At 38.2% G+C, this 20,280-nt stretch overlaps 2 protein-coding genes across 2 annotated transcripts; one reads left to right on the plus strand and one right to left on the minus strand.

Moving 5' to 3' along the window:
• Positions 1–4,314: 4,314 nt before the first annotated feature.
• Positions 4,315–6,915, plus strand: LOC147866712 (uncharacterized). The gene is made up of 2 exons (XM_087317172.1): positions 4,315–6,181; positions 6,499–6,915. The coding sequence occupies exon 1, from the start codon at positions 4,372–4,374 to the stop codon at positions 6,178–6,180; it is 1,809 nt and encodes a 602-aa protein (XP_087173298.1). The 5' UTR covers positions 4,315–4,371; the 3' UTR covers position 6,181; positions 6,499–6,915.
• A 1,027-nt stretch (positions 6,916–7,942) lies between these two features.
• LOC147866713 (uncharacterized) lies at positions 7,943–19,432 on the minus strand. Its single transcript, XM_087317171.1, has 24 exons — positions 19,011–19,432; positions 18,373–18,781; positions 17,138–17,298; positions 16,795–17,034; positions 16,296–16,405; positions 16,131–16,208; positions 15,902–16,008; positions 15,664–15,758; positions 15,462–15,580; positions 14,366–14,469; positions 14,196–14,273; positions 14,041–14,119; positions 13,755–13,929; positions 13,509–13,579; positions 13,351–13,431; positions 13,202–13,272; positions 12,914–13,010; positions 12,762–12,821; positions 12,618–12,672; positions 12,086–12,540; positions 9,419–11,785; positions 8,756–9,322; positions 8,606–8,664; positions 7,943–8,499 (listed from the first exon to the last, which is right to left on the minus strand). The coding sequence occupies exons 2-24, from the start codon at positions 18,765–18,767 to the stop codon at positions 8,301–8,303; spliced, it is 5,823 nt and encodes a 1,940-aa protein (XP_087173297.1). The 5' UTR covers positions 18,768–18,781; positions 19,011–19,432; the 3' UTR covers positions 7,943–8,300.
• Positions 19,433–20,280: the final 848 nt, after the last annotated feature.

The raw sequence follows: 20,280 nt of genomic DNA on the forward strand, positions 1-20,280 counted from the left end.
TGAGAATATGGGTATGTGAGTTAACGTGTGTGCATACATGTGAGAGAAGAGAGATTTGTATGTAAGCAAATATGAGATCAATACGAGTATGTGAGTTTATGCTCGATTGAATAATCAGTAATATATGTATATGTATGTGTTTGTGAGCGAGTATCTTGAACTGGTATAATGTTTAAATCTATACTGGACTCCTGCAACTATGTTCTCTTTCGAATACTTGTTGCTTATCTCGAATAGCTTCAACTATGTTCTCTTTCGATATTTCTGTGATCTGTTTTGACATGATCTTAATGTACACCAATGCTCGTTAGATTTTCATTGAAAGGAATAATATTTCTTGGAGTTCTCAGTCCACGCTATCTGACTGAAGGAGTATCAATTGTATATGCTGAAATTAGAACACCTGCAAATACACCTGCAAGAACATAACTAACTTAGAAAGACTGTATCATTATATTATAAAGTACTGAAAGTCTTCACCATTCATATCAAACATTGATGTTCATTGCTCATTTTCTGAGCCATTAAGATTGCATGTTTATTGTTTATTTTCTGGGTGGAGTAAACATAGATGATCATTATTTATCTTCAGAGTAGAGTAAATATGGTTATCCACTGTTTATCTGGTTATTGATGTTAACATAAATGCACATTCTATATTTTGTGAGTAGAAAAACATGGATATCGAGTATTTATGTGGTGAATGGAGCATTTTAAACATGGACGTCCATTGTTTATTTTGTGAGCAGAGTAAACAATAACATCTATTATTTACCTTATGAGCATTGGGGGCATGAGTGTCAGTTGTTTATCCTGTCAGAAAATATGGATGTCCATGGATTATCCTGTTAATGAGAGTAAACATGGGTATCCATTGTTTATTTAATGATTGGAGTAAAGTAAACATGGATGTCCAATTTATCTGGTGATTAAGGTAAACATGGGTGCGCGGTCATGGGTTAACTTGACAACTTGGATTTGCATCGTTTATCTTGTGAGTAGAGTAAACGGTGGTGTCCATTGTTTATCTGGTTAGTGAAGTTAACACGAATGTTTTATTGAGTGATTAGAGTAATGGGCATGTCTATCTTTCTATGTTTGCCATTGGACATAATGGTCGTTTTACTGTTCTTAGCTAACTTAGCAAACTTTCTACTTCATTTATTTTTCTCATTATAATGTACATATTTGAAATGTGCTAATTGAGTTAATTGAATTTTATAGGACACCATAAAATGGAATCATCATCTCAAACTGATGCTGCAATGAACTCATCTTCATTTGATGTTAGTCGTGGGTCAACAAGTAGCTCAAGAAAAAGGCTACGCACATCATGGACAGATGCTCACATCATATTTTATATGGATAATGGCACACCTCGACGACGATGCCATCATTGCCATGTTTGTTGGTCTTCTACAACATCCACAGGCACTATAGCCAAACATTTAGCAGAAAAGCATCGTTTATCAAGCGACCCAGACCAAAATTCAGGTATATCACATCACATTCAATCTTCAATTGAGTCAGCTAGAGTATCTCATGTTTTAGAGAAGAAAATTGATGCTGCCATCGTGAAGTATATTGTGAAGGGAACATTGCCCCATGCACATGTGGAATCACCTGAATTTAAGGAATTCATGCAACAAATTGTACCTGGATATCAAGTAAAGTCAAGACGTACAATTAAGCGTTCTATCCTAGAAATGTATGTGGTGTTGCGTCGTCAGGTGATAGATTTGCTATCAAAATGCCAATCAAGATTTTCCATAACATTTGATGGTTGGTCAAATAGTAGTTTGAAGGGCTTCTACTCAGTGACACTTCATTGGGTATGTCATGAGACAGCAAGGTCAAGGTCAATGTTATTGGATTTTGTGCATGTATTTCCAGGTGTTGGATCAGGGAAGCGTTGTGCACATGCCCTTTTTGCTCGACTTCGATCCTTTGATATTTCTAGTCGACTCTTAGCTACAATTTTTGATGGAGCGAGTGATGCACAAGTAGCTGCAAAAGAGTTGAGCATGTTGTTACAAGATGAGCATGGTAAGGAAATTTTGGCTCCATCACATATGTTAAGATGTATGGTTCACACTTTTCAGTTGGGTATCAAGGCAGCATTAGAGGTTATCTCACCCTCAACAGAAAAGTTGAGAACAGTGCTCCATACTATTAGATCTAGCAAGGTTCGAAGGGAAGTGTTTAGGAAGTATGCTAGGATGGTTGAGCATCATGAAAGGGAACCCCCAAGGCTCGATGTTGTTACAAGATGGAATTCTACCTTGGAAATGTTTAGGCAATCTATCAAAGATAAAGATGTATTGAACTTTACAATTTCAGATTTAACAATATCAAGTGATTTCAATGGTAATGTCTTGACCAGAGAAGATTGGAGTCACATACATGCCATGGCGGAATGGCTAGATACACCGGCCGAGGTTTCTACTTTTTTGGGAGGCTCAAAATATCCTACATTATCACTAGCATCGCTAGCATATAATTGTTTACTAAATCATTGCAATCAATTTTTAGATTCTTCGCTTCCAGGATCATCTAGATTTACACAAGAGGTGCTTCAAAGAGCATCTGAGAACTGCTTGCAATATTTAATTAAGTATCAAGAATCGTTAAAGTCTATTCCATCTCGCATAGCAATGTTTCTTGATCCCAGGTAATGCTTACCTTTATATCGTACAATTATCATCATGATTTCTGATTTTTTATTTGAGTTTAAAACCGTTTTATTTGTTTGATAGATTGCCTCTTCCAAATAATCATACAGAAAGAGAGTTAGATATTAAGTTGGTTGAAAGCATGATTGAGTCCCACTATCACTCGTTCTCGAGTGATGTTGAACCACGTTCGGCTTCAACCACAATACATGAAAATGATAAGAACTCTAAAATTTGGACGTTAATGGGTGTAAATAATAAAAGTCTTATTTCCGATTCACAGTCAGAAATTCAGCACTTTATGAGACTTCCTTCGGCTAGCACGGATAAGGATCCTTTACAATGGTGGAATGAAAATAAATCGGCAATGCCTTCACTATATAGGATGGCATGTGATTACCTCAGTATACCAGCATCATCAGTACCTGCTGAAGAGGCTAATTCGGCAGCAAAAATGACCTTTGATAATAGGATAAAACTACATTCATGCACTTTCAAAGCTGAAATGTGCGTTCGATCATGGATGAATGTTTTAAAAGAATGTAATGTTCAAATGTTAGATAATTTTCACATCAGTTATGCGGAACTAACAATGAATTTGGATGATCTTGTTGCTGAAGACGAGGTAATAGATTACATATCGCATGATAGTCAAAGGAAGATTAAGGTATGCATACTTGTTACTTGGTTGTTTTTTGTTTGAGTCTTTACTTAAAGTTTTATTAATAATTACTTACTTGTTTTTATGTATTTTATATGTACAGGAATCGTGTTGATTTTTGACATGTTAACGACAATAGTGGTTGCAATTGGAGATCTTCAAAGTCATTGTAATTTTTATTACATGTTGTTTACTATTTTGTTTTTAGTCGATTCTTTAAATTTGTTATTATGAATTACTTAATTCTTTTGTATATTTTATGCTTTCAGAAATCCCTTATTCAAATATTGGAAACAAAAAGCTGGATTAAGTCCTATGGTCCATGGATTTGGAAAATTGGAACTCTATTATATGGATTGTTGTTCTTAATTGGAAAATTGGAACTCTACTGAATGGAAATTTGGAACTCTATTGTATGGAATTTCGGAACTCTATTGTATGGAATTTTGGAACTCTATTGTATGGAATTTTGGAACTCTATTGTATGGATTTTTGTTATCATTCCAAAAAACATTTATCTTTTTATGTAATATCTTATCATGTTTCACAAATTAACAATTTTCAGAAAATGTGTTGTGAATTTCTGTTATTTTATAGTGTTATAGTCTTTGATTTGGTACAATTTATTGTTTCGTGTTGGTTGGATTATGTCAAAACCAATTTGGTTTGGTTTGGTTTTGATGTTTGATACACTGGTTTGGTTTTGATTTTTGGTAAACCGGTTCGGTTTGGTTCTACATTTTACATAAACGGTTTGGTTTTAAATGGTTTGGTTTCTCATACCTATTAAACGGTTTGGTTTAAATGGTTTGGCTTAAATAGTTTGGTTTAAATGGCTTCAAATTTTTTAAATGGTTTGGTTTGGTTTTTTTTATGAATAACCGGTTTGGTTTGGTTTGGTTTGGTTTCAAGGTCAAGAAACCGAACCGAACCGAAACCGAACCGCGCCCATTGCTATGTATGGTATACACATTATACATAGGTTAAGAAAGGTGAGAGGAGAAACTCGGTGGCTGTAACAGAAGGCAAGGGAGAAGAATGGGCAGGGATCGTGACACAGACCGACACAGAAGAAGCCATGATGATAAGGGACCTTCGGAACCCCGCCGGAAGGTCGATCGAGAAGATAGACTGTACAGTGGAAGCAGGAGCAGGAGCAGGAGCAGGAGCAGGAGCAGGAGCAGGAGCAGAGGCAGGAGCATCAGCCCGCGAAGGATCAGAGATAGAAGTAGCCCTCAAAGGTCAAATGGAAGAGACAGGCATCGCCACTCTGTTAGAAGTCATGGAGAAGATAGGAGACGTTATGAAGGTGATAGATCCCATCGTGAACATTCTCGTAAGCTAGAAGACTCTTACGAGAATGGGTTTTGTGATTCCCCTTCTAGAATCCGGAGAAGTATATCTTCTGAAAAAGGAGAAGAAAGGAAAATGTATCGAAACCATGAGAATGGTGTACATGGCGAAGATGATTATGAAGAGGATCCAGGTAAGAGACGGTCTGGTGAGGGAAGTGTTGAAAGAAGAGGTGCTAGAAATGCCTATGATAATGACAGAGGTAGGTCTAGTCCAACTTATCTACCATATGGCGGACCTTCTGCCCGTGAAGGAAATTTTAACAGAAGAGGTACTAGAAATGACTATGAAAACAATACAGGTAGATCTAGCCCAACTTATCTACCATATCGACAGGAACCTGATCATGATGGAAGCCTGCGGGATGTTCAAGGACATAATGAATACGAAAGTGATGATGATGATTTGAGAAACCTTGATTTTCATGAGTTCAGGATGATGAAGAGAGAGAAGCTGCGGAGGAAGTTGAAAGCATGCATTTGGAGAATAACTCCCAGCCCCCCTCATAGTGGAATTGATAATTCTATGAAGCAGGATGATGTAAATGGGAAAGGCATTGAGGATGAGACTGGAAAGTACTCTGATGAAGCAAACATACAAGATGATAAGATGAAGAATAATGATGTAAAGAAGGTTACTGAAAGCTCGGAAAAAGACAAAGAAGAAAGGAATGCACGGAAAGAAAAACACAAGAAGGATAAGGGCACACGAAGGAAAAAGGAAACCAGGCATCGAAGAAAGCACATGCATGCCACATCCGATGATGATCAGTCTGATTCATCAGATTCTGATAGGAAAAGGAAACAAAGACGGAAGAAGAAGAAAAGCAGAAAGCATAGGTATTCAAGTTCAGAATCTGAGGCAGAGGCAGAGAAACTGCAGAGATCTCCTATTGTAACCAAGGGTGAAAAAAGTAACGCAACCCCATCATCCTCTTCTGAAAAGGAGTTGAAGTCGGAGACTGAGGAAACAGATAAAGATGATGAAACTGCCGTGGAGATCGATGAAGAGGCTATACAATTCAAGGTGTTGCTAGAAGCACAGAAGAAGTCTGCTGCGGTGGGACTTGAGAATGAACCTATAGTGGGACCAGCCCCAGCTCCAAAAGCAGAGGGGCATATCAGCTATGGTGGTGCCCTTAGGCCTGGAGAAGGAGATGCTATTGCACAGTATGTCCAGCAAGGAAAACGTATTCCCAGAAGAGGAGAAGTGGGTCTCTCTGCTGATGAGATTCAGAAATTTGAAGGACTAGGGTATGTAATGAGTGGCAGTAGACATCAACGTATGAATGCTATTCGTATCAGAAAGGAAAATCAAGTATATAGTGCTGAGGATAAACGTGCTTTGGCCATGTTTAACTATGAAGAGAAAGCAAAAAGAGAACACAAGGTTATGTCAGATCTTCAACGGTTGATTCAGCGACATATTGGTCAAGATGTTGGACCTACTCACGATCCTTTCTCTGCAAAGGCTCCAGAGGGACAAGAATCATAAGGTGTAGATCTCCTATCAGTGTCCCTGGTTCCAACATTAGCTAAAAAGAATTACTTTCTATTTTAACTAATGGTTTTATCTTAGTTTGTGTGTTCTCAAAGTATTAAAAAACTGCTTGCACTTATGTATCTTCATTTTTATTTGGAATTACAAGCTTTCCTTTTTCTCCTAAGTAGCTCTGTATAGAGGTATGATTAGTGGTGCAATGTCTTTTCTGTATGTGATGCCAGTAGACACCGTGGTATATGTTCATCTTGATCCTTGTAATAGTTCTAGTTGTACCTCCACACTGGCATCACTGATATTTTCTTTTTTCAGGCAATCATTTTCTCAACTATCTTTTTCAACCAGCCAAAGGAAGCATTTGAAGAGATAAATGATCTAGGTCTTTTGAAGGGGTACTTAGTACCCCTAGAGATCATGGAACTTCAGCTGCTGTTCTCATTCTATAAAATGGCAATCTTGCAGCTGTACTTTTATCATACTTACATATTTTACACATTGCACTGCACCTAGATATTGATACTGATTAATTCAGACAAATGTGGTTTTCTGCCTAGATGGGTTTGTGGTTGTATATTACTCTGAATGGTCTTCAGTGTGGTGTTCTGGACAGAATTTGTATTTGTTGGGGGGGATAAATGGGTCCTCATTCAGAAGAATATAACTTTTCTAATTCTTATAAAGTCTGTGTTTTATAACCATTTATATTAAATTCATGGTCATTTTGAGAACCATCTAGGTGCAATTCTACTTGAAAAGACCAGTTGTATGTCTTGTGTCAAGATGGCGGATATACCATCTAGGTGCGATTTTACTTGAAAAGACCAGTTGTATTTCTTGTGTCAAGATGGCGGATATACCATCTAGGTGCGATTTTACTTGAAAAGACCAGTTGTATGTCTTGTGTCAAGATGGCGGATATACCATCTAGGTGCGATTTTACTTGAGAAGACCAGTTGTATGTCTTGTGTCATGGTGGCAGATATAAGTTTGTGCAAAGCATTTAATGCATTTGTCTTGGATTTGTGTGCAGTAACTCTTGAGTGGCATCTTGTGATTTGTGATTGACATCCACAATCTTTCTTATCAAATGATGGGCATATGTTGATCTTGTGTTCCCCAGAAGACAACGTAAATTTCATAATTACCCTTTCATAATTCTATATCTTGATACTCTCAAAGTTTGCTTTTTGTTTATAGTTTGATTCCAGTTCTACTGTGCCTTAAAAAACTGTCACAACATTTTGAGTTTGAGGTGAATTGCACAAACGAATTTTGTGAGATCTTTAAAAGAAAACTTTACACAGGATGATTATGCAAAGTATCTAAATAACACGCACGAACTTCTAATGATGGGTTTAACATGGACCCATTTTCCCTAAGGTTTCCATTGAGGAACTTCCACAAGCCCAAATTACACTCCATTGCTCAATACTTGTCTCTGTGAATCAGGCAGAGATTGCAGTATTGGTTTTTTTCTATTTCCAAGGCTCATGTCAAACGTTTTGATACAGCAGATTCAGTATGTTGTAGCCATTGAATATTACCCAACTCTGATTACAAGAGATGATTCAACTATTTGGCAGTAAAGGTGCAATTGCAGAGAACATTTGAAAATTCTTACAGGCTGTATGATATTGGAAGGTTGTAAGCATAGACCTCAGCGGTTAGATCTGCATGGCTACAAAGTATGCTGAAATCAGCTTGTAAAGAACATATTTACATAATACAACATTCAAGACATGGTTCACAACATTGAGACACCTTCAATTAATGGGAAAACTGTCTTCCACGTAGAGGAATTCCCTATCTTTTATATTCTTTTAGCTAAATACAATCCTTTTAGAGTAATGTATAGTTTCAACCTCTGGCACAGATAGATTTTAGCTGTGCTGGCTCTGATAATACAATAAGAATTTGGTTCCTGTGAGGATATCAAGTAACCATTTGAGGACAAGGCTTGTTAGGTGAAACTTTAATCTTTAATGTTACATCTTAAGTATAATCAACTTGTACAGGGCCTTCTGTATGTTTTGGATTGTAGAATTACATAATTGTACAATTGGATTGCGGTATTGGATACATTTCTATCCATGAAAAAAAATCATGTTCCATGACTACAAGTCACAAGATATTTCATCATACACCTCCCTGGCAAATGCTTGCAATCCTTGTGCCATTGGATGCTCGACACCGCAATAAATCTCTGCATTGGAAGCTAATAGTTGAACATCAAAATAGAAACCTTGTGGCGAGTGATAGTAATCCTTCTCCAAGCGTTGCTTTATAACATCCAGTGTCAACGGAAGAGGTAATCTGCCAAAATAAACATATCCGGGATTTTACCGAAAGCAAAGCGTCATTTTTACATTACAATCTCTATGCCAAAAATGCAAGATTCTCAAAGCATTCAACAATTCACCTGCTTATAAAATCTGATTTACAAGATGATTGTTTGAGCCTCCGTAAGCCATAACTATCCTGCATACAGTCCAGTCATATGTAACAAACAGTACATGTAGATACTCAATAATGTATTACCTTATGTGAGTGAAGAACATGAAACCCTTACCTCTGGCTGACTAGCTGCATATTCAAGCAATGACAGGAGCCTGTGTCCAGTATCTGGATCTATATGCTGTGGTTGCCATGTAGTCTCATTTAAATCGAAGAGTTCCCAAGGACTGTGGCTGTAAGGCTTGTTTGGATCTGATTTATACTGAACCATGAGCCTTTCCCAAGGGCTATCAGGGAATTCAGCAGATTTAGCCTTCACAGCTATTATACGCCCTTCCCACCATTCACCCCCTTGCCCATTTTGTGATCTCCACCAGACTTTGCATCGGTCCCTGTTTGTCCACATCCTTTTCATAGATGCATCATACCTGCTTCTTTCTACAATGAAATCAGGGAAGTCTACCAATTCAGGAAAAATTAACTGGAAAGTGTTCCCATGCAGCGGAGATGTGTCCTCCGAGAATTCTAGAGTGCATCTACAGCAAGTTTCACCAGATTCTGGGATTATAATATATTTCAGGTCCACTACTTGACAAAACTCCACAGCATGTAGACCATCCTCATAGATTGTCCATGGTCCTGGCTCGTCTATTCTATGCATGTTTAGATACTCTTCATGTCCCTGTACCAGAATAGTGCATAGATATTTTAACCATTCATTTCTCTTTGTAATTACATGCTTTGTGAACGACCTAACATCAACATAAATTGCTTTTACCTGCCTAAGGTAGACAACTTCATCACCATACTGGGGGATATAGCGAGTGCCTTCCTCCAATTCTGATAGTAGAAGCCAGGAGAGACTCTTTCTAGTTCGGACACTCTTTTCCTTCAACATTGAGAAGCTTTCTACCTGTCTTTGTTGACCTCTGTCTGAGGTCCTTAATTTCTCCCTCATTTGCCGACAAGCTCTCACACCTGGTTTTCCCACAAATGTAGTTGAACCACCTTGCTGGGATCTCCGCGAAATAATCTGATCATACATGTCTGTGTTTGTCAAATGTTCATCAACATCATGATTCGGAGCCATCAATCTGTTGGGAGCAATGCCTGAACTTTCGACTTCATTATTATTTCTTGAATTTGTCGCACACACATACTGGTCATTTATTGCTGCCTTTTTCCATCTGCTTCCCTTCATTCTGGCCTCCTTCACACCCTCAGACATCACTGATCTCATCTTCCTTATTCTTGGAGGACCTGACCCAGTCTTTAGGTTTCCAGCTACATTCCGGGTTAAATCTATCTCGTTGAGTGTTCTCCTCTTATGCCTTGGACAGGATGCATCACCATACCCTCTGTTACCACTATCAGAATCACTGCAACTTGCATTCTCCTGAACAGAGTCACTTTCACTATGCCTTTCATTTATATCATCTCCCACATAGCTTTGTACTGCACCAATTTTATTGTTTCGGATATTAAATCCCTCCTCGGTGGTCAATATTTTGGACATAGTTGTTCTCCTTGAGGCTCTTACATGAGCAGCGTTTTTGAGTCTCTTCTCTGAATCAGTAGGCTTATAATCTCCTTGTTCACTTATCTGCTGTAGGTATTCATAATCATCATAATCTTCCACAGGCTCTGAGGTGTGATGTGCAAGAGTTTTTCTGCCTTTCTTAGGAAAAAAATATTTATCAATTACATCATTCACGTCTCTAGTCCTGTTTTGGAATTTCTCAATATCATCTCCATCAGCTTCTTCGTCTCTGCTGTTTCTTTGCTGATACTCTATATCTTTTTCACTGTTTTGTAGTGAGTTCATAGAAAGTTGATTAGCTCTTGTATCTATGCCAGATCTAGCAATTAAGTTTTTCGTAGATTGGAATCCTGCAGAAGACTTAGGAAGTGTTTTTTGTCTTTCAACCTTCGACTCCAAAAACGTTTTGCTTATGGAAACTTCCCTGATTGGAACACATGAATTTGCCTGATTCATCATCCCACTGTCACTATCTTTATCACGACTGGGACTTTCTATTGGTATTCCAGGATATAGACTCCCAGATTCATTTTGAGTTTCAAAAGTACTAGCCGATCTGTCACCAGTGCAGCTCAAACCCGATGGGCTTGATCTACATGTAAACATTGTAGCACTCACATGTTTTAAATCTTGCAATGCAACTGGTCTTCTGTCATCTTTCTGGTTGCCTTGCCTTGCCTTTTCATAATATGCTGGCATTCCACTACAATCACCATTATCTGCTATGTCTAAAAAGTCTCCCATACTGTCAGGAACAGGTATTGCAGCTTGGGGAGGCTTTACTATAAGCCGTCTAAGTTTCCTCTTGATAGACTCTCCTGAATGAACCAGCTGATCTAATTTTGGAGTGACATTTCCACCCTCAGAGTCCGTGTCTTCCAAGTCATCTTTGCTGACAGTCCTTTTAACCTCAATTGCATTCTTCTTCAGCTTTAAAACCAGTCTTCTTTGAGGTTTTGATCGCTTAGTAGAGCTACCTACTTCAGGCACATCTGATATGGTATCCTTTTTCGTTTTATTGTCTTTAGCAGTCAGTTCAAAATCTTCACTGTTCTCATCCTTCGACAAGCTTCCAACCTTGTAAGGTATCATGCCTTGTTTTTCATTGCTTCCACAGTTTTCGTCCCCACCATTCTCAGGCCTATGTTCAGTCTCCACATCCTCTATTTCAGTAGCTATTGTATCATTCATTTCCATCATATCTTTTCCAAAGCTCTGAGATAACTCCTCCCTTTCAAGCACAACCTCTTTCTCTTGAGCACGAGGGCCGCCATCATTCTCACAGGGCAGATCTGAAAGCAGCCCATCAGATTCATTTTCTTGTCCAGAACTATAAGAGCTAGTTTCACAGTGCGTGGAAGATGCTTCGTCATCTCCTTCATTTGTATTTATATGAGAGAAGAGCTGTAAGGCATTCTTTGCGGCCAGCCTTTTTGGGCGTGCCAACTGTGATGGAGATTTCAATCTTGCTGTTGATGATTCCACATCACACTGTCTTTGCCTTAAGGATCTTTTGTCCACCCCAGCTTCACTCCTATCAGAAACTGGTTCAACATCAGAAGGCAACTTCTGAACTTTTCTTCTGAAAGACGGGCTTGAGACTCCCTGTCAGAATATAAATAAAAACAAAAACTTTAACCCTCATATTATAATCAACATCAGTTTTCCTAAACATTCCATATGATTGATTTCCTCAGCATTATGGTTTTTAAGGTTCTCCTGAAGTATTTGACTTCAAGAAACATACATTTCAATCACACATTATGATCAACGCTATTATAGCAAATTAATCTACAAAAGAGAATTTTGTGTTCAATGGTCAAATTTGCTATTCTTTGCATATAGTTGAACTGAGATATTTCAACTTTAACCTGTAAATTCATTTTACATATGTGATTTACATACCTCTGTTTTCCGTTTGTTACGTTTCGACCGCCTTAGTTGAGCATCCTGAGCAGTTTCTTCTGCATCATCATCATCTCCCTCATTATCACTATGTCCTAATACTTCCGTGGAGCTCGCAGTTTGCTCATCGTCATCTAGTAGACTCAAGACCTCCTCACTGACACTATAATCTGATCCTGAATCATCACTAAGTTTGGTCACATCTTGCTCCCAATCCATTTCTTCATCGGCATCTGTTGGTTGTTCAACCCATCTCGCACCATCTTCAGTATTGTCAACTGGAGAGCCATGCAAATTTGGATGAAAAGCAAGAGAGTGGTCGCCCAATGCAACATAATTCATATCATCTATGCCAACAGCAAGATTGATACGGAGAGGTTGCCAATCTATTCCCAATGCTCCAAGTCGTCGCTGTTGATACATGCTCTGATAAGGCTCTTCATATGGGATCATATCTGCATGAAGACCTCTCATCAAAAACTGTATTTACTTATCTGTACAACCAGAAACCAGAGTTCAATAGGTTTCGTACCAGCATCACAAAGAAGATCTTGGATATTCCTTTGATGTGGAGGAATTTGGGTTTCCTATGCATCGACAGAGCCTGATTATGACTAGGCCAAATACTAATATCATATAAAAATTAGATGACCTCTTGACATAACTGCCAATTTACCTGATCTAGTAAATTTCCATGGACGTCTCTAACTAGAGGTCGGAAATCCCCCAGGAAAAACTACCATATAACAAATTTTCAGTCCACACTCCTTTACTGTCCTGCTTTAATAAGTTTACAAATCTGAAAACTGAAGATAGATGCAAGCATACCTGGTCATATTTAGCATCCTTCTGAGTTTGCCCTTGGCCTGTCGTCAGCAGGTAAACTTGGCCCACCTCATCTGATACTACCAGAGATGTCCCATCCCTGGAAGACAATGCAATATGATCAGAGAATTAGGAAGAAATACTTCAAATTAGGAAGTAATATTTCACAAGAGTGAATAATTTGTTCAATTAGGGAGTTATATTTACAAGACTGGAATAACTCCCGAAACTCATCCTCACTATGATATAAACATCAAAATCTATGTTATGACTTGAGGTATAGACACATACGGAGAAAAGCTTCCATCAACAATTCGGAAATCGCCTGTTTCATATACACGAACCGGCCGACCTTCCCATATCTATCACTCAATTTAATATAAGAATCAAATAGTCAAAACAACAAGATACACGGTGAACAGAACTATAAAAGCACTCACATCCCAAATGATGATACGACCATCATAACCAGCACTCATAGCAATCCTGGGATTAAATGGATGCACATCCACCACATATGTCTAGAACAGAAACCCATAATTAGTGATTATATAAACTTGTACTAAAACCGAAATAAAGATGTCACATCTGTACAAACCGATTGAGTATGCCCCGTGAGAGAATGTACAAGGCTTCCATCAACTGCATTCCAAACACATATCCTGCAATCTGCAGTATTGTCAAAACAGCAACTTGCAATTGGCCAAAAAGCTTCTCTCAGGGTGATGACTTAAAACCACACCAAGCATCCAAACAATCAGGAACAACTGAAACATTCACATCACTCTAACATCCAGCTGATAGTAGGAAATTGCACAGGGAAATATTTGAACATAATGCTTACCCATTATTGCTGCAAGAACAAAGCGGTTATCCAGGCTCCAAACTATCATGTTCACACCTCGTGGAGTAGGTAAAAACCGCTGCCGAGGCCCTCCACCTCTAGGAGGATGAAGTGGCATAGGTGGGGGTGGAACATGCAAATGATAGGATTTGATCCAGTGGCCATATCGACAAACCTACAAAAAGTTTAAAACCTTGCATTGGTATGAGGCACTAAGAAATTGTGCAGCTATATATGGTGTTAATGGTATTTATTTAGCTATACAACAATTACAATCAGTACTTACAACCTTTTTACGTGGTTTACATATCCAAATGATTGCACTACCATCCCGGGAGCAAGTCACAATACTATCACGTGTAAGGCTGGGCATCACAGCTTCTATGATATAAGAACGTGAGGCAAAAATAAGGAAAACAGCAAATAACAACCACTACACACCATGAGTTCTTGAATTTGGTTGTCCCCTCCTCTTTGGCATTGTCAAATACACTAGGTTTCACAGGTCCTGCACAACCACTACATTATACAGACACAGCTAATGTTCAGTAACAAAGCAATATTAGCTGGATTACAGATTACAATAGGAAATAGCCCATTTTAAAAGTCACCTAAACTGCACATAATTTACAGCATTTTCATGGCCCTTCAGAATGTCCAGTTCATAGTTGGGTTTTCCAGTAATTTCATCATGCCACTTCCTAGCATCCCAAACCTGCAGATGGTATTCAAGATTGTGAACTGAATGCAGTCAACCATTCACAAATGATCAATCGATGGATTTGCTAGAGATGAACAAAAACTCCAAAAAATGGGACGTGGAATTACAGATTAGGCTTTGGACTGAAGCTACAACAGAATGATGAAGTTGGTTGAAATAATGAATGACGTCACTTACAATTCCAGCTATGCTATTTTATAAAACAGCCAAGACCACTCATCCACATCTTGCACAGCGTTTTTCTGAACTACTGTGTGAAGCACCACCTATAGTATTCTAAGACTCTTATAGAGTACATAGTTTTCTCACAATACTATGAAAAGCATTAGAAATATTGTCTGCTTTCATCAAGAATTGACAATACAATCATTCCATTTGAATATAGCCTATTCAGTATTCTAAACATTTGACAATACAATCATTCCATGAAGTGGGTTGGCTTACATTACTCCACCCATCGTTCATGTTTAGGTCATGCTCTAGATATACCCATACATATGTGATGACATACATATGCTTCATCACAGTTTCTCTGGCTATTCCTGCCACACCCACTGTGATATCGATGTGTTCTTTGTATCCATACAATCATTTCATTTGAATCTAAGACTATTCATTATTCTAAACCTTTGGCATGAAGTAGGGCTAAGGTAAGTGGTATAAAATTGTCTTACATTAATCCACCAATCGTTCATGTTTAGGTCATGCTCTAGTTATACCCATGCATATGCTTCATTGCAGTTTCTTCGGCTATTACACAAACAACATCTAAGTAACATGTACTATATATTATGGTTAACAAAGACTTCGTAATTCTAGGATGCCCTCTATAAATTATAGTGGAACCAACGTGGTTGATGACTATAATCTACAAAAATAACAAGCATAATAGAATTGATCGCGTTCACAATAAATTGACGATCAATATGATGTAAACGGAAAGGGAACCATCTAGGTAGGTACTGCACAACATATAAACATATTACCCGTGCAAATTTGTCACAACTGCCAGTCACAAAGATACTCCCATCGACATTAAAAGCACAGCAAGATATTTGAGCCACTGCCTGTTGTATAGGTTGAGTAGAGATATTGGATTTTCCAGCTGAAATTTTCAAGATGTAAGAAATTAAGAGCAGAAGTGCAACTCCCCAGACTCTTGCTCTATGGAGCATAAATGCTACATACTTGAACTCATTAAATCAGGATTTGGCATATACACCCGTGATTTCACCAATGAATCTCGAGCATCCCAAATGCGGCATGTTCCATCCTCTGATGACCTGAAAGCAATCAAGTAATCATCCCCAAAGGAAAATCCTTTATTAATTTTATTATTTGGAAAGTTGCAAAATTCAATACTCTCAAACAGCAGAAAAGGGTAAAAAACCAAGAATTTTCTATGAATGAACATGAGAGCACTTACGACAGTATATGATGTTCACAATTCTGCCGAGGACTAAAAGAGATAGCTGTTACTGCACCAGTGTGACCACGCAAAACAGAAAGAGGAAGTCCATCAGGTAACCTCCACTGCAAGACGGATCATATAGAGCCAAAGCAGCACAAATATAGACCATCCAAAGAAAATCACACATAAGAGAAATCTACAAGCCAATCAAGAACAATATAAATGATAATAGCAGAAACATTACCACACGAATTGTGAAGTCATTGGAAGCAGATGCAACTAGTGTATTTCCACTGCTGACAGAGAGCTCTGTGATGTCACCCTACATTATTTGGCACCAAAGTGTTCAGTGACAAGATTTGAGGGTAAATATAGAGGTATGCAAATCATGCTTGTGTTAGAAAATAACCTCATGGCCACGACAGCTGCGGAGGCAAAATCCTGTTTCAGTTGACCAAATTTTGACCAGCCGATCATCTGAACCAGTAATTATATGTTGTCCACTTCGATCAAAAATAGCTGCATGAGAGAAAGACTTTTGTTAGACCTACACAACTGCAAGAATAAAATGCAATTATGGTGTTTCTGTAATCAATGCCTCCATTTCCTCATAGTTGTTAAAAACACATATTTTATGTAGAATATGTTTTAGAATACTCTAAAGTATTCTACGTATTCTATGCATTTGACAAGTATTTAATGTTTCCAAAAAAAATGTAATAATTAAAAATTAAAGATTGGCCAAAAAACAATTGTTAGATGCATTTAAGAAGTATTTAACATATTTTAGCTTTAAAGTATGTATTATAAGTTTTTTTTTTTAATGTAGAACACTTTTAGAATATATATTGCATGCCAAGTATTCTACAACTATGCATTTCCTCAACTTCAAAATTGCCATAACTTACCACAATAGACAACATTCCTGTGGCCCCGGAATTTTTTAATAATCTGTATCTTCTGAACCAGAACTGATGGTTTCATGATTGCGTAACTCGCAGCTCTAATGGATGGGGACCGATGGAACCTTGAAAATCCACCACCCAATTCTCTAAGGGCCAATCCATGAACCTGATTCGCATGCCAATGAGGCCATCTGAGTTCTCGAAACGTCCCAGATGCCCCCTCTCTACCTATGGTAGTTTCAGCTGCAGAGTAGCACCATATTTTTTGAGTTTTTACGTTAGATAGAGCTGTTGAAAGACCTGCCTTAGTACTATAGGCTCTATAGTAGCCAAAGACAGCACTCACAATTCAACAATGAAAGTGGTCCAAACCCTAGCAGTGTTGGGACATCTGCTGCAGTGGGAATTCGGGAGTGCGGAGCAGCATATGGTGCAACTGCTCTTCTAGAAGCTAACAATTGCTGCCGCAAAAGTTTAACCAGGTGATTCTTTTCAATCGCTGGATTTCTGCGATTAATGTTTTGTGAGAAAAAAATTAGTTCCAAAAAGAAGTTAGGAAGCATGTAATAATGATACATAATAAACTGCAATTTGATTTTCACAAGCAGGTTGGCAACAACAACGAGTACTGCTAGAAACATACATAAACATTAGACAGGATAGCATAGACCCATGATCATATTTTCTTCTATGGGAAAAACACAGCAAATGCATCAAAATATGGAAGTACAGAAAAGCATTGTCTGTGGTACCATACCTGAGTCCTTAATTTAATGTAGATTGTAGGCTATATAAAAGGTAGAAGGAACTACACAAGTACAATTACAAAGCACTAAACAGCATCCATTTTTGGCTGCAAACCCTTGATCATCTCCAAATTCAAGTAGGAAAAAAGGCAGAAAAAAACCATTTCTAACATTTGTTTACAAAGTCTGATATGCCGTATGAAAAGCATTTGTTATACATGAACATACTTTGGTTTCCATATCCCATGTATACATAAAAACGACGGGTGGCAAGATCATAATTTCCCCCCAATGAAACTTCTCCAAGTATCCATGCAGCATCCATAGTCAATAATGATGAAAAGACAAGAAATATGTCATGAAAAGCCTACCATTTTATGACTTGAAACTACCTCAATGGAAAAAGTCCACTCCATGCAGGCTCCCATGATCAATATTAAAAGAATCCAAGGCAAAGATGATGCAAAGAAAAGAAACCCTTGCAATGAACCTGAAGACGCCTATCATTTTACAAGTTTAATAAGCCCAACCATATGAATAAGAAACTTGATTCAATGAACCTCCCACGCTCAGTAATAGAAAAAACAAAGGAATGTAACATGCCAACTGGGCAGTGTTCTAGCTTGAATATAGCCCACTCATATGAAAAATAAACTCCATGCTACCATCCTCAATAGTAATAAGATAAAACAAAGACAAGCAAAATCCCAACGAGTAAATGAGACCTACCTTTCTTCAACTTGAATATATGAAAAACCAAAGCAGTGGCATGTTAAAGCTACCCATGATCGATGATGAGAAGCAAAACAAAGGAGCAGAACTAAGTGAGGCCTACCTTTCTACAACTTGAATGTAGCTCAATGGAAAAGAGATTCCATCATCATCTTCATCAGTGCTTGGCATGCCTGATCGCGAGAACCAAGCATGATACCTTCTAGGCAATAGCTTATGTTGCAGAAGCTCATTCCATAGCTGACCAGTAGCTCTTGTACAAGGACCACCTGCCAAGAAGTGCATTATGAGGAAGTAAACTTCACTCAGATCCACATCTACATCCTCTTCTTCTCCTTCATGTTCCTGTTCTTGTTTTTCCTTCTGTTTCGGCAACATGTCTGGTTTCAAGCCTATGTTTGGATCCTTGATTTTAAGCCTTCTTTCAGCTTTCCTCTGTGAAATCCTTTTCGGAAATTCGCGCACCTGTGATCTCTCCCCCTCCATCCAAGCTGCCATTACTGCTAAATCATCTGAGGGAAAAACATCAAAAGAAATTAATTAAAAAAGGGAAAACCAGTATTGACCAAATCCAAAAGGCTCTCTCTCTCTCTCTCTCTCTCTCTCTCTCTCTCTCTCTCTCTCTCTCTCTCTCTCTCTCTCTCTCTCTCTCTCTCTCTCTCTCTCTCTCGATCTCTCTCTCTCGATCTCTCTCGATCTAGAGACAAAACGAAATGTAACAGAAAATTTTCTCGAACTTACAATACAGGAGAAAGGAAAGATCTTGACAAGCCTGAAGAAGAACTGTGAAATGAAAACGACTAGATCCTTCCTTGAAACCTCGATTGTTTATTGTTCCTATTACTGAATCTTTAATTTAAAACACATATATATCTCCTTCCTCGAATCTTCATTTTACTGGATTTTCCTCATCTCTAACTGGAGCCTTCAGGAACGTTCTCCTCCTCTGATTCGCATGCTTTGCGTCTCGAGATCGACGAAGAATGATCGATGAAGAATGAGCTGCAAAGTCAAGAAGATCTGCGCAAGAAACGCTTGAAGGTAGAATTAATATACAGATCGAGAAGCCATGGATGGAGAGGATTCCTATTTCTCCAGCGGCCTGTAAATAGAGATGTCGATTTTCTGCAGAGTCTGTTTCCTTCGATTCCTGCGAAGACGAGAGGAAGAAGAAAGGGGAGGCACAGTGCACGAGAAACGATGGATTGGGTGTTTGTCCACCTGGCATCTCCGGCTGACGTGGCTTGCTTCCGCTCATTGCCACGTAGGCATTTAATTTTAGCCACGCTGGCAAAATGTGCCATACCGGACTCCCCCATTCCATCTATGTATATATTATGTACGTTTTGTATGTATGTTATGTACAATTTGTATGTACCTAGGTACTTATGTATGTATGTATGTATGTATGTATGTATGTATGTATCCCGCATACGCTCCCCATCACTTCAATCCAATGAAGCTATCCATTACAGACACAAGCTTACTTCGTTGATTTGTTAGTGAACAAGGAAAGATTTTATCTAGGCGGATGAATAGATTGACTTCTAAACAACGACGTTCAATGGCAGTTGCCATAAAAAGAGCTCGTATTTTAGCATTACCACCCTTCTCACATAACGTAAATTGTGCATATTATGTATGCATGTACGTACATATATGTGTGTATGTATATGTATATAGTATATGTATGTATGTATGTACATACACATCAAGTTAAGGGTACATGCATGCACCACATACACAAATGATTTGATTAATAATGTCTTATTATCTTGCTAATTACTCTACAATTAAGTTATCATGTTGTGATTAACTCTCAACAAGCTTCTGTTATCTATCTTAATAACCCTCTTCATTATCGTCACTTGCATATTTACATACACGGTGTGTGCATATGCATTTGTTAAGTGTATTGAAGTGTCTTGATTATCTTACTACTCATTGTACAATTGTGTTCACGTTGCGTGATCATCCTTCCATTAGGTATCTTAATTGAATACATGCATAG

The sequence above is a fragment of the Azolla caroliniana genome, unplaced genomic scaffold, assembly GCF_043228905.1.
Source record: "Azolla caroliniana isolate FFs.n. ecotype wild unplaced genomic scaffold, voAzoCaro1.0.p SCAF_3, whole genome shotgun sequence".
NCBI lineage: Eukaryota > Viridiplantae > Streptophyta > Polypodiopsida > Salviniales > Salviniaceae > Azolla > Azolla caroliniana.